We start from the raw sequence: 15,048 nt of genomic DNA on the forward strand, positions 1-15,048 counted from the left end.
GATCTGGAGCAGGGAGAACGTCGGCCTGCATTCTGATGTGGTTGTGGTTACTTATGGTTACTTATGGTTAGTTATGGTTAGTTGTGGTTAGTTGTGGCTATGGTTAGTTATAGTTCGCTTGTGGTTAGTTATGGTTAGTTTGTGGTTGGCACCTTGGACTCATCGCCACCCGTCCAGCTGAAGCCGGATCCAGAGCCAGATCACAGCGTTCCAGCCTGACATGTTGATCTGACTTTCACCGGCATCGGATCCCAAACCTCCAGGAGGAGCCGGAGCGCGGCGCAGTGGAGCAGTGGGTTACGGGGCAGACCGGGTGGGTTAGGTGTTTGTTGGGACTATCAGTTGGTAAACAGCAGGATGAGTCTGAACTGATGAACTGCTTGAAGCTTCATCAATAAATGGTTCGAATCCTTAGACGCCTCTGCATGGCTCTGCGTCTCCGAACGTCCCGCCTGAGTCTGCAGGAATGTCCCCCGTCCCCCGTCCCCCGTCTCTGGTGTCGCCGCTGTGCTTCTGTCCCCCAGGGCAGAAAAACTGGTCTGTCAGGTTCAGAAACAGGCGCATTTTCCCGAGGAAAACACACACGGTGTTTGAACCATGACGCACATCAGCTTCCTTCCGGCTTCAAACACGTCCATAGCAACCACCCTAGCAACAAGGGAACGGCAGTGTGGCGACAGTGTCGTTCATCGAGCTGGAAGAAGGAAAAAACTACGGTTGGTGTTTATCAACTGAGCCTGTAACACTGTCGGAGTTTCTCCTGACAGGACTACCGTATGACTACAGCATGACTACAGCATGACTACAGCATGACCACAGCATGACCACAGCATGACCACAGCATGACCACAGCATGACCACAGCATGACCACAGCATGACTACAGCATGACTACAGCATGACCACAGTATGACTACAGCATGACTACAGTGTCACTACTGCGTGACTACAACATGACCACAGTATGACTACAACATGACCACAGCATGACTACAGCATGACTACAGTGTGACTATGGTATGACTACAACATGACTAGTGTGACTACAGCATGACTACAACATGACTACAGTGTAACTACAGCATGACTACAGTGTGACTACAATATGACTACAGCATGACTACGGTGTGACTACAATATGACTACAGCATGACAACAACATGACTACAGTGTAATTACAGTGTGAATACGGCATGACTACAGAGTGACTACAGCATGGCTACAGAGTCACTACAACATGACTACAGCGTGACTACAACAGGGCTACAGCGCGACTACAACAAGGCTACAGTGTGACTACAGCTTGACTGAAACATGACTACAGCATGACAACAGTGTGACTACAATATGACTACAGCATGACAACAACATGACTACAGTGTAACTACAGCGTGACTACAGCATGACTACAGTGTGACTACAATATGACTACAGCATGACAACAACATGACTACAGTGTAACCACAGCGTGACTACGGCATGACTGCAGTGTGACTACAGCATGGCTACAGAGTGACTACAACATGACTACAGCGTGAGTACAACAGGGCTACAGTGTGACTACAGCATGACTACAGTGTGACTACAGCTTGACTGAAGCATGACTACAGCATGACTACAGTGTGACTACAATATGACTACAGCATTACAACAACATGACTACAGTGTAACTACAGCGTGACTACAGTGTGACTACGGCATGACTACAGCATGACTGCGGCATGACTACAGCATGACTGTTGCATGACTACAATATCAATGCAGTGTGACTACAACATGACTACAGTGTGACTACAGCATGACAACAACATGACTACAACATGACTACAGCGTGACTACAGCGTGACTACGGCATGATTACAGCGTGACTACAGCGTGACTACGGCGTGACTACAGCGTGACTACAGCGTGACTACAGCGTGACTACGGCGTGACTACAGTATGACTGTGGCGTGACTCCAGTGTGACTACAGTATGACTGTGCACCACCGGAGCTGCTACAGTCTGGAGTCAGTCTGGAGTATCGGCCCTCTGTATCGGTCGGAGGTCCATCCTGCTGCTCGGGGGTGTTGGGGGTCAGTAAAGGTGAAAACAGGTTCAGACCACTGATTTGAAACTCGACCCCCCCCCCCCCCCCCCCCCCCCCGCCCTCCTGGTATGATGCTGCCTCCACCCTGCTTCAGGCTGGAAAAGCTGCTTCTGCATCACTTTTATCCAGAGTTTGACCAGTTTGATGCTTTTTGACATCAAACCTCCACAGTTGGTGCAGATGGAGTGTTTGTTGACGGTAGTGTTTTGTTTGACGGAGTGTTTGTTGACGGAGTGTTTGTTGACGTGTGTGTGTGAGGAGTGATCCTGGTCAGAGAGTCACTGGATTCCGGAGGAAGAGCGATGAAGACTGTCTGAGACCAGCAGGTTCACTTGGTGAAAGCAGCAGGGAGGGACCAGCCTTTCCAGGCAGGTGCGTGTGTGCGTGTGTGCGTGTGTGCGTGTGTGCGTGCGTGCGTGCGTGCGTGCGTGCGTGCGTGCGTGCGTGCGTGCGTGTGTGTCAAGTTCAGCTGTTCTTGTTTGACAACTGGACCTGCTTTTCTGCTTATCCTCACATGAAACAGAGAGAAGAAGGAGAAGGAGCTTCCAGCAGCGATCTCCTCCTCTCCTCTTTCTTCCTCCTCCCTCCTCCTCCTCCCTCTTCTTCCTCCTCCTCTTCTTCCTCCTCCTCCTCCTCCTCCTCCTCCTCCTCCTCCTCTTCTCTCCTCCCCTATATGCATATTGACACCACCAGTCATGTACCCGTATTCCCATGTGCAATACCTCACCCTATGATCCAACTGCCTCAAACGGCTGACTCTATCTATCTATCTATCTATCTATCTATCTATCTATCCCGTCAGAACACCATTAACACCATAAAACAACACCATTAACACCGTGAAATAACACCATTTCATAAAAAACACTGTAGAACAACGCTGTAAAACCGGGAAAAGAACACCTCTGTGAAACAGCATAAAGCACTGTAAGTCAACACCTTAAAACACCATTAACACCGTAAAAAAAACAGTGTGAAGCAGCTCCTCTGCTGATACGGCGCTGGCACCGGGGCCAGGTGGAGCTGGCAGCTGACGGTGGAGGAGCTGTTCAGTGTGAAAATCCCCCCCCCCCCCCGTGGGTGTTCGGTACACCGAGTGCTCGGCGGTTTCCAGGAGGCGGTGTAAACGGCTCCGTCTCCCGCCGGCGGCGGTGGAGCCGAGTCAGGAGGCGAGTTTCAGCGGGAGGAGTTTGATGACGGTGAAACGACCTGCAGGAGGACCGGACCTCCTCCTGCTCCTCCTGCAGTGTTTCTGTTGTAAACATCCTGAAAAAGGTTTTCTTCTTTTTTATTTGTCTTGAAACTGTTGCCGTGGCAACTGGCCTGCTGTCTCCGGGGTTTCTACAGCAGGGGGCGCCGTGTCCGAGTCTCACCCTGTCCCCGTCTCGTCCACAGCGGGCAGTTCGCCTTGGTGCGGCGGTGCCGCCACCGCGCCTCGGGCCTGGAGTACGCCGCCAAGTTCATCAGGAAGCGGCGCAGCAAGTCGAGCCGGCGCGGCGTGACGAGGGAGGACATCGAGCGCGAGGTCGGCATCCTGCGGGAGATCCAGCACCCCAACATCATCACGCTGCACGAGGTGTTCGAGAGCAAGGCCGACGTCATCCTCATCCTGGAGCTGTGAGTCCCAGTCCTCAACCAGGTCCTCAGGTCCTCCAGTCCTCAACCCGGTCCTCAGGTCCTCCAGGCCTCAACCTGGTCCTCAGGTCTGCAGTCCTCAACCAGGTCCTCAGGTCTGCAGTCCTCAACCCGGTCCTCAGGTCCGCAGTCCTCAACCAGGTCCTCAGGTCCGTAGTCCTCAACCAGGTCCTCAGGTCCTCCAGGTCTCAACCAGGTCCTCAGGTCTGCAGTCCTCAACCCGGTCCTCAGGTCCGCAGTCCTCAACCAGGTCCTCAGGTCCTCCAGGTCTCAACCAGGTCCTCAGGTCTGCAGTCCTCAACCCGGTCCTCAGGTCCGCAGTCCTCAACCAGGTCCTCAGGTCCGCAGTCCTCAACCAGGTCCTCAGGTCCGCAGTCCTCAACCAGGTCCTCAGGTCCGCAGGCCTCCCTGCTGTAAACGCTGCAGCAGTGGCGCTGGAGCGAACGCCCTCTGAGGACCGAGGTGTTGGTCTGCCAGCGTTCCCTCTGGCTAAACTTGTCCGTTGTGTTTTGAGCCTGTCTGAATTCCAGCAGGTGTGTCGGTTGAATTCCCGTCGGACCGGTTTTCCCCGCGCGTGGCGCCGGACGCTGGACGCCGTCTAGTTTGTCCCCGTTTGGCTCGACGAGCCGCTCGAGGGTGAACCGGCCGACGGCAGTCGGTCGGCCGGAACCGCCGGAGGAGCAGGAGTCCGGCCGGTCGCCGTGGCGACGAACGGCTCGTCTCAGAGGATTCCTGAAACTGAACCAAGTCAATTCCTCAAAAACCCCTTTAACTAGCTAGCTTAACCCGAACTAGTTAGCCTGGTCAACCACTCTCACCGCTCTGGTGATGGAGGGTTTATTGGAGCGCCGGGGCCGCCGTGCGGAGTGCCGGAGCGCCGTCGCCGCCGTGCAGAGCGCCGGAGCGCCGGGGCCGCCGTGCAGAGCGCCGGAGCGATTCCCTAAACGATGAGATGAGACGCTTGTCATCAGGTCTGACACCTGAGGACCGTCTCTAGTGCTCATGAGCAGAGCGTCTTTCGCTCTGACAGCTTCAGTCCTGTCGGGGTGGAGGTGTCGTAGCGGGAGCGCCGCCGGAACTCCGCCCCCATCAGGAAGGGAGGCGCCGCGTTTTGAGCTGAAGATGAAGCCAATAACCCGTCCTCTGTCCTCCGTCCTCCGTCCTCCGTCCTCCGTCCTCCGTCCTCCGTCCTCTGTCCTCTGTCCTCTGTCCTCCGTCCTCCGTCCTCGCTTCAGTCTGGGTCGTTTCCTGCTTTGTTCGTATTGATCAGGTAGTTTGTTACAGTCACTGCTCTGGACGTCCGTAGTGTCCCTCTGAGCATCTGTCTGGGATCTGTCTTCCATCTCCCCGTACACTGGTCGATAAACGTATGTCTACATCCATTCCTGCCATGTGAGGTTTCCGCCTGTTTCCATGGAGACGGAGGCGGAGTGTTGTGTCGTTCTGGGTTGAACTGTTGGCCGTGTGAAGGAGCCCTGAGTGCTGGTTCTGTCAGGACCACGTTCCCCGGGTCCCGTCCCGTTCCCGGAGAACCCGGAGAACCTGCAGGGCGCCGATCGCCGAGGCGGTGATGTAACGTTGTTTCTCTGTGGGTGTTCGAGGCCGAGAGGAGCCTCCGTCTCCATGCTCCTTCTGCGCCCTGCTGCATTCTGGGTAAACATGGAGGAGGAGGAGGATCCAGCTGTCAGCTGCTCTGGTGTTTCTTCATGCATGGATGAAGCTGCTGATCAGAAGAGCGTGTGTGTGTGTGTGTGTGTGTGTGTGTGTGTGTGTGTGTGTGTGTGTTCTCGTATTTCTATCCTTGTCGGGGCCAAATGTCCCCTCAAGGATAGCAAAACGTGGAACGACGTGCCTTGTGGGGACCTTTTTCCGGTCCTAAGTAGGAGAAACAGTGTTTTCTTGACCATGTTGTTGTTACTGAAAAAAGTAAAAGTGCAAAAACATTTCTTTAGGGTTAGGCTTTGTTGTGGTGTGGGTTAGGGTTAGGGTAAGGGTCAGGGTTAGGGGCTAGACATGAATGGGAGTCAATGGAAGGTCCCCACAAGGATAGAAATATGAGACTGTGTGTGTGTGTGTGTGTGTGTGTCACACCTCTCCTCCTCTTCCTCACATCTTCACACTCTGGCTGTGAAAACTCCTCTCTGATCGGAGCTTCAGCCTCCTTTGTGTTTTCATTTTTCCAAAACGTTTCTCGTGGTTCTGAACGTGGCGCCGGTTTCCACGGCAACGGCAGAAACGGTGGCAGCAGTAGGGAGGGGGGTGTAGGACTCCAGCGGACTGCGGACCTCCTGGACGCCACTTCCTGTCCCCATGGACAGTGCTGGTTCAGTGCTGGTTCAGGGTGGAGGAGGGGAGCAGCTCCACCTGCTGGCCAGACGGGGTGAAGCAGCGGGATCAGATCATCTGGGATTTAAGGCTGATCTCACTTCTCGGTCTCCCTCCCTCTCCCTCTCCCTCTCTCTCTCGGTCGTCCCCCCCCAGGGTGGCAGGGGGAGAGCTGTTTGACTTCCTGGCAGAGAAAGAGTCTCTCACTGAGGAGGAAGCGACTCAGTTCCTGAAGCAGATCCTGGACGGAGTTTTCTACCTGCACTCCAAGCAGATCGCCCACTTCGACCTCAAGGTACCGACCCCACAGTCCAGACCCCCACAGTCCAGACCCCCCACAGTCCAGACCCCCACAGTCCAGACCCCCACAGTCCAGACCCCCACAGTCCAGACCCCCTACAGTCCAGACCCCCCTCCAATCCAGATCCCCCTACAGTCCAGACCCTGCAGTCCAGACCCCCCTCTAGTCCAGACCCCCACAGTCCAGACCCCCACAGTCCAGACCCCCACAGTCCAGACCCCCACAGTCCAGACCCCCACAGTCCAGACCCCCCACAGTCCAGATCCCCCCTCCAGTCCAGATCCCCCTCCAGTCCAGACCCCCTACAGTCCAGACCCCCCTACAGTCCAGACCCCCAAAGTCCAGACCCCCCTCCAGTCCAGACCCCCCTCCAGTCCAGACCCTGCAGTCCAGACCCCCCTACAATCCAGACCCTGCAGTCCAGACCCCCAAAGTCCAGACCCCCCTCCAGTTCAGATCCCCCTACAGTCCAGACCCCCCTGCAGTCCACACCCTGCAGTCCAGAACCCCCCCCCCCCCCCCGTGGTTATTTCTGGCTCCTTGCTTTCGTCCTCTGGAGCTTCAGGTCGATGATATTGACCTCTGGTCCACTTACGGGGCATAAAGCGGCGTCTGGGAGCCGGACTGGACCCGAGGCTCCTCTGCCTCCAGACCCGCCGTGGAGCCGCCGTGGAGCCGCCGTTAACGTCCGGCTGACGGAGGCTCCTCTTGCTGTCTCTGGGTCTCTGGGTGGAGCGAAGGCGCTGCTGGAGTCTTCCTCAGACGGAGTGTTTCCCGCCGTCGGATCGACGGCACGGTGGCGGCGGTGGCGGCGGCGGCGGCGGCGGTCCGCAGGCAGGACGGCTTTCTGACACCCGGCCCCCCCTCTGACCCGGCCCTGCGGTTCTGTGTTCCCCAGCCGGAGAACATCATGCTGCTGAGCCGCTCGGTGCCGCACCCCCGGATCAAGCTCATCGACTTCGGCCTCGCCCACAAGATCGACTTCGGCAACGACTTCAAGAACATCTTCGGAACGCCGGAGTTTGTCGGTCAGTGTCCCGAATTCAGAAGTGTGTGTGAGTGTGTGTGTGTGTGAGTGTGTGTGTGAGTGTGTGTGTGTGTGAGTGTGTGTGTGTGTGTGTGTGTGTGTGTGTGTGTGTGAGTGTGTGTGTGTGTGAGTGTGTGTGTGTGTGAGTGTGTGTGTGTGTGTGTGTGTGTGTGTGTGTGCTGACCTGACGTTCTGCTCCTCCTGCAGCTCCTGAAGTGGTGAACTACGAGCCTCTGGGTCTGGAGGCCGACATGTGGTGAGTCAGAGAACCAGCAGAGAACCAGCAGCCCCCGTGTCCCCGTGTCCCCGTGTCCCCGTGTCCCCGTGTCCCCGTCTCCCCGTCTCCCCTCGGCCGCAAAACTACTGATAAACTACAGTTACAGTTTTTCTCCATTGGTTTGGCTCATTTCTTGAAACTGAAATGACATTTTCAAAAGTCGAAGATCATTTGGCAAAACGGTCTTACAGTTCAGCTCAACACCAGAGTTCACTTCCCAAAGCTCATCTCCATCCCAAAACTGTTCACTCATGTTTCAAAGCTTCATTTCTTCCCCATATAAACAGTCAGAGCCTCCAAAACTTAAAGATCCTTCTCAACAGCTTCGGCTCATTTCTCAAAACAGACCAGATGTTCTTAATTCTCTTGGTTCTCCTGTCAAAAACCACCTGGACGGTTCAGCAGAACCACGGTTCACCTGTCAGAGATCAGATCTCGGCCAAAACAGCTCACTCAGGTGGAAAAACTAAATTTCTTTCTCAAACCAATGGTCAAGGTCCTCAAAATGCTTTGTCCTTTTGGCATCGTGTGAGCTCTGACAGTCAGAATGTTTAGGTTTTTTGTCATCAAGGGCAGAGGACCACTGAAATATTCCTCATCTACCTTTCTGCCTGGGCCCAGTCCTTCATTCACAGTGGTTCCTGTGATAGTTTTTATTTTCTTCTTTGGGTTTTTTAGCTAACAGAAAATATTGTATAAAAGAAAATGAAGACAAAAAGCATTTTACAGTAAGAAGAACCTTCAGGTTCTGATTCACACGTCGCTCTCATACCTCCAAGGAAACTGTCCGAATTTTTCTTCACACACAGAGTAACTTCCATCCATCGGAGTTCAATATACTGTAAAATAAAAACAAACAAAAAAAAACAAAAAGGAAAACTGGATGTAGCCCACAGTGCTGTAAATGAAGCTGGAGTTTCACAGCTCACTTCTTCACTGGTCCTCCTCCTGACTGTCCTCCTCACCTTCATGTAAACACATCCATGTCTGGTATTCCTGGTACTGAAGTGTGTTTTTGACTTATTTTGACAGTTGAACAGATGATTTTCCAGGTGGTGACTGATACAATGAAATCATGCCGATATGTTTTGGAGAGAGCAACCATCAGACTGAGAATCAGTCAGTCAGTTTAGATCAACATGACCTATTCACTGGGGAATTGTGCTAAATCTGTCCTTACTGTGGTTAATTATTTGCAAAGATTTTCTGAGACATTGAGACATGTACGAAGACATTTCCAATGTGATGACATGAATGAGAAACACTGTTCTGTTGTGAGCAGGTACAGGGTAGTTTGGAGATTTGTCCATGTTGTTTTGAAAATGTAATTTCAGTTTCAAGAAATGAGCCAAACCAACGGAGAAAAACTGTAAAACACAGATGAACTGTAGTTAAACTCCAGATAAACTACAGATAAACTCCAGATAAACTCCAGTTAAACTCCAGATAAACTCCAGATAAACTCCAGATAAACTCCAGATAAACTCCAGTTAAACTCCAGATAAACTCCAGATAAACTCCAGTTAAACTCCAGATAAACTCCAGATAAACTCCAGTTAAACTACAGATAAACTCCAGTTAAACTACAGTTAAACTCCAGATAAACTCCAGATAAACTCCAGTTAAACTCCAGATAAACTCCAGTTAAACTCCAGTTAAACTCCAGATAAACTCCAGTTAAACTCCAGTTAAACTCCAGATAAACTCCAGTTAAACTCCAGATAAACTCCAGTTAAACTACAGATAAACTCCAGATAAACTCCAGTTAAACTCCAGTTAAACTCCAGTTAAACTCCAGATAAACTCCAGTTAAACTCCAGATAAACTCCAGATAAACTCCAGTTAAACTCCAGATAAACTCCAGTTAAACTCCAGATGAACTCCAGTTAAACTCCAGATAAACTCCAGATAAACTCCAGTTAAACTCCAGATAAACTCCAGTTAAACTCCAGATAAACTCCAGTTAAACTCCAGATAAACTCCAGATAAACTCCAGATAAACTACAGATAAACTCCAGTTAAACTACAGTTAAACTCCAGATAAACTCCAGATAAACTCCAGTTAAACTCCAGATAAACTCCAGTTAAACTCCAGTTAAACTCCAGATAAACTCCAGTTAAACTCCAGTTAAACTCCAGATAAACTCCAGTTAAACTCCAGATAAACTCCAGTTAAACTACAGATAAACTCCAGATAAACTCCAGTTAAACTCCAGTTAAACTCCAGTTAAACTCCAGATAAACTCCAGTTAAACTCCAGATAAACTCCAGATAAACTCCAGTTAAACTCCAGATAAACTCCAGTTAAACTCCAGTTAAACTCCAGTTAAACTCCAGATAAACTCCAGTTAAACTCCAGATAAACTCCAGATAAACTCCAGTTAAACTCCAGATAAACTCCAGTTAAACTACAGATAAACTCCAGTTAAACTCCAGATAAACTCCAGTTAAACTCCAGATAAACTCCAGATAAACTCCAGTTAAACTCCAGATAAACTCCAGTTAAACTACAGATAAACTCCAGTTGAACTCCAGATAAACTCCAGTTAAACTCCAGTTAAACTCCAGATAAACTCCAGATAAACTCCAGTTAAACTACAGATAAACTCCAGTTAAACTCCAGTTAAACTCCAGATAAACTCCAGTTAAACTCCAGATAAACTCCAGTTAAACTACAGATAAACTCCAGATAAACTCCAGTTAAACTCCAGTTAAACTCCAGTTAAACTCCAGTTAAACTCCAGATAAACTCCAGTTAAACTCCAGATAAACTCCAGATAAACTCCAGTTAAACTCCAGATAAACTCCAGTTAAACTACAGATAAACTCCAGTTGAACTCCAGATAAACTCCAGTTAAACTCCAGATAAACTCCAGTTAAACTCCAGTTAAACTCCAGATAAACTCCAGATAAACTCCAGTTAAACTACAGATAAACTCCAGTTAAACTACAGTTAAACTCCAGATAAACTCCAGATAAACTCCAGTTAAACTCCAGTTAAACTCCAGTTAAACTCCAGTTAAACTCCAGATAAACTCCAGTTAAACTCCAGTACTTTGGACTCGGGGTCTGCTGGATGGTGCGACGCTGAAATGAGTTCCAGCTGAAGCCGGAGGAACGTTGTGACGCTGCGTTTGTTGTGTTTGCAGGAGCGTCGGTGTGATCACCTACATCCTGTAAGTATCCCAGTCCAGGCTCACGGCTCATTTCCCAGCATGCATCGGGTGGAGGAAGCCTTCAGGTCGCCACTCACTCCTTCTGAAACCAACTGAGAGACACGGAGAGTTTTACTGAGATCCTGAGGAACCTGGTTTAGAGTCGCTCTAATTCACCCAGCAGGCTTTCCGGAGCTTTCTGTGGTCAGACAGAGACACCTGGTGGTGCTGCTGCGCTATTACACCTGAGTTCACTGCTCATTTAACTCATACGGCCGGACAAACAAGTGAAAACAAACTCAAAAAGTTAGAAATGAAAGGTTCTTTTTCTAGATCTCAGTCTGATGTGTCCAGAGGTAGAGACAGGAAACAGGAAGTGCTGTTGGTTCTGAGCACTCGCTGTCGGCCGTCCTCCCGCAGGCTGAGCGGCGCTTCGCCCTTCCTGGGCGACAACAAGCAGGAGACTCTGGCCAACGTGTCGGCCGTGGACTACAGCTTCGACCAGGAGTTCTTCGGCGGCACCAGCGCGCTCGCCAAGGACTTCATCGCCAGGCTGCTGGTCAAAGACCCCAAGTAGGTTTCCCCTCTCCATCCTGACCTTCAGGGTTCAGTCTTAGTCCGAGGTCGAAGGTCGGGACTCTGGGTTTCCCCTCCGCTGTTTCGTGGGACTGGATTATTTACCAAGAGTCACATTTTTTATTTTGAAAGCATACATTCAAATTTTTGTTGAGTTTTATTTTGGAAAACGCTTAACTCTGCTTAACTCAGTGATTTGTTTTTTCCCATGTATCATGAATCCCTCGTTACAGCGTGTTCAGACGCCGCCTGCTGGACAGCTCAAAGCGGGCTGTGCTGCAAAATCGTCCCCAAGCTTTGGGGATTCTGTTGATATTTAAAAGAAACATTCACTCCTGAAACTGATCACAGTCTCAACATGAGGGTTCTGGTAAAGGTCCAGCGAAGCCTCCAGAAGACCTCTGCTCTAGCTGATGCATTGTGGGTATTCGCCTGGACAGCTCCACGTTGAGGCTCATGCCAGTTATTGATCTTTCAAGGCGAAACGTTTCTGAAAATGTTTCGTTCTCTCGCTGCTTTGGCCGAAGCGGGCCGCTTTTGGCCCACGGGCCTCATGTTTGACACACTGGAGCAGGCGAGCGTCCGGCTGAGCCGCTGCTGCAGCTTCGTGACCTCCGAGGGAGCCGTGAAGAAAAACCCAGCAGGGAGGACGACGCCTTGGCGTCCACCGCCAGCGGGTCCAGGCGCCTGCAAGACGGCGAGCAGGGCGGAACGCCCGGGCAAATGCACAGGCTCTGAGTTATTAAAGGCTTTATTTATTTATACCCCCCCCCCCCCCCCCCCCCCCCCCCGCCCCGCCCCGCAGGTCAGGGAAATGAATTTTTTATGCCTCACTCAGACAGAGGAGGGTTTAACAACTGAAGCTCTCTTACAAACAACCTGTGTGTGTGTGTGTGTGTGTGTGTGTGTGTAGAAAGAGGATGACCATCCAGGACAGTCTGCAGCACCCCTGGATCAAGGTAGGACCAGAGGGTCTGGGGGTTCTGGGGGTTCTGGGGGTTCTGGAGGGTCTGGAGGGTCTGGAGGGTCTGGGGGTCTTTGGGACTAGAGGGAGACCTCCAGCTGTCCGTCTGTCCCCTCAGCCTACAGACACCCAGCAGGCTCTGAGCAGGAAGGAGTCGGCCGTCAACATGGAGAAGTTCAAGAAGTTCGCCGCTCGCAGGAAGTGGAAGGTGAGTGTTCACACACACACACACACACACACACACACACACACACACACACACACTGGGCTGTTGCTCGGTCCAGGTGTTGCTTGGTGGTCGACCTACTGATGTTCAGCTCTGTGTGACTGAGAGGTCAGAGGTCAGTGGGTTGAACAGAAACAGAAACAGAGCAGAAAATCACTCCATCGCTAACGGGACTGGATGATATGATGAAGTTAACCTCTCTCTCTCTGTCTCTCTCTCTCTCTGTCTCTCTCTCTCTCTCTCTGTCTCTCTCTGTCTCTCTCTCTCTCTCTCTCTCTCTCTCTCTCTCTCTCTCTCTCCAGCAATCCGTCCGGCTCATCTCGCTCTGTAACCGTCTGTCTCGCTCCTTCCTGTCCAGGAGCAACATCAGTGTGGCGCGCAGCGACGACACGCTGGTGAGAGCCGCCGCCACCCCCTCACTCCGTCACCCCCTCACCCTGTCACCCTGTCACCCCTCACTCCGTCACCCCCTCACCCTGTCACCCCCTCACTCCCTCACTCCGTCACCCCCTCACCCTGTCACCCCCTCACTCCCTCACCCCCTCACTCCGTCACCCCCTCACCCTGTCACCCCCTCACCCTGTCGGTCTTGAGCAGCTCCTGGGTCACTTCCTGCTGGCCGAGCAGCTCCCCCTGGAGTCCGCTCCCTGAACTGCAGCACATCCTGGATAGGGATAAGTGCTCCACTCACAGGAGCAGCCCCCAACCCCTGACCCCTGACCCCCGACCCCGTGGTAAATTCCCGTTCTGTGGAGTCAGCAGAACACGAGGATTCAGTGTTTCTGCACCAAAACTAAAGAAACCAGTCCAGTCCAGATCATCTCATCTCATCACTTCACCTGCTGTATTTTTAATTTTCAAGCTAAAATAAAAAAAATAAACAAAGGTTTGGAAAATTACTGTCCTGAACTCGGAAAATCCAGATGTTTTCCCTTCAGACCGGATCAGCAGGAAGACTCCATCATGCCACCCGGTTCGATCTGAACCGTCTCAAAGTGACACGCTTCCTCTGAGACAGTCGGTCCGTCCCTGGCCGGGTCCGCGGGCTTCATGTTGGACACTCTGTTCCTCCCTGCAGGACGAGGAAGACTCCTTCGTGATGAAGGCCATCATTCACGCCATCAACGACGACAACGTCCCGGGTCTGCAGCACCTGCTGGGCTCGCTCAGCAGCTACGACGTCAACCAGCCCAACAAGGTGAGGACGGGGGGGGCGGGGGGACAGGGGGGGACTGGGGGGACCAGGGGGGACTGGGGGGAAGGGGGGACCGGGGGGACTGGGGGGAAGGGGGGACTGGGGGGACTGGGGGGACTGGGGGGGACGGGGGGGACTGGGGGACCGGGGGGACTGGGGGGACCGGGGGGACTGGGGGGACCGGGGGGACTGGGGGGGACCTCGAGAACCCACAAAACACTAAGAACTGACTGAACTGACAGAATGGACAAAACCAACAGAACTTCCTGGACCGGCTGTCACTCTTCCTTTAATCCACTCATCTTATCATCACTCATTCATCTTTATCCATCCATCCGTCCATCCATCATCCATCTGTCCGTCATCCATCCCTGTAAGAAACTAAAACAGTCGTCAGAAGGTCTTCGTCCCTCCTTCGTCTCTGTCATTGTCTTCATTTTGTTGAACTTTTCCTTTTCCCCTTTTACCTCCAATTTTAATTCCAGAGCATTAATGTCTCACAACTTATCAGTTCATCCGTTCATCCATCAGTTCATCCGTTCATCCATCAGTCGGTGCAGCAACATAACCACAGCCAGGTTCTGTGTTCCAGCACGGGACTCCGCCCCTCCTGATCGCCGCCGGCTGTGGAAACGTCCAGATCATCCAGCTGCTGATGAGGAAAGGAGCCGAGATCCAGGCCCACGACAAGGTAGGCCCCGCCCCCTCAGAGACCCCGCCCCTCCTCCCCCACCCCACCTCTCCGAGACCCCGCCCCCTCTTCCCACCCCGCCCCCTCAGAGACTCCGCCCACACACAGCTCAGGTCCACACGGCCCTGGTCTGGAAACGTGGCCTTGTGGACGTGACCCTGTTCTGCTGCTGCTCCAGCGCCGGCCGGCTGCTCGCCCCTTCCCTCCCTCCCTCCCTCCCTCCCTCCTTCCCTCCTTCCCTCCTTCCCTCCTTCCTTCCCTCCTTCCTGCTGAAGCTCTGGAACGAATCCCTTCTTCTTCTCTGACCCTTCAGAGCGGCGCCAACGCCGTCTACTACGCCGCCAGACACGGACACCTGGACACCCTGAGGTTCCTGCACGAGAAGAGATGTCCTCTGGACGTCCAAGATAAGGTGACACACACACACACACACACACACACACACACACACACACACACACACACACACACACACACACACACACACACACACACACACACACACAGTGCAGTAATCGCTCCCTGCGTCACTCTGTTTCACACACCTGGGAGGAGAAACGCTGCTTTTAGCAGCTGATTCGCTGTTGC

At 52.4% G+C, this 15,048-nt stretch overlaps 1 protein-coding gene across 1 annotated transcript in view; it reads left to right on the forward strand.

The window, feature by feature from the left end:
• The window catches only part of dapk1 (death-associated protein kinase 1), a 37,013-nt gene that overhangs the window by 9,488 nt on the left and 12,477 nt on the right, over positions 1-15,048 (forward strand). Inside the window, exons 3-14 of the mRNA XM_030103918.1 lie at positions 3,484-3,705; positions 6,205-6,343; positions 7,248-7,377; positions 7,584-7,632; positions 10,803-10,829; positions 11,229-11,381; positions 12,298-12,343; positions 12,467-12,556; positions 12,877-12,969; positions 13,653-13,772; positions 14,362-14,460; positions 14,774-14,872. Coding sequence (XP_029959778.1) covers positions 3,484-3,705; positions 6,205-6,343; positions 7,248-7,377; positions 7,584-7,632; positions 10,803-10,829; positions 11,229-11,381; positions 12,298-12,343; positions 12,467-12,556; positions 12,877-12,969; positions 13,653-13,772; positions 14,362-14,460; positions 14,774-14,872 — 1,267 coding nt within the window. The remainder of the gene's footprint in view (positions 1-3,483; positions 3,706-6,204; positions 6,344-7,247; positions 7,378-7,583; positions 7,633-10,802; positions 10,830-11,228; positions 11,382-12,297; positions 12,344-12,466; positions 12,557-12,876; positions 12,970-13,652; positions 13,773-14,361; positions 14,461-14,773; positions 14,873-15,048) is intronic.

The sequence above is a fragment of the Salarias fasciatus genome, chromosome 12, assembly GCF_902148845.1.
Source record: "Salarias fasciatus chromosome 12, fSalaFa1.1, whole genome shotgun sequence".
Lineage (NCBI taxonomy): Eukaryota > Metazoa > Chordata > Actinopteri > Blenniiformes > Blenniidae > Salarias > Salarias fasciatus.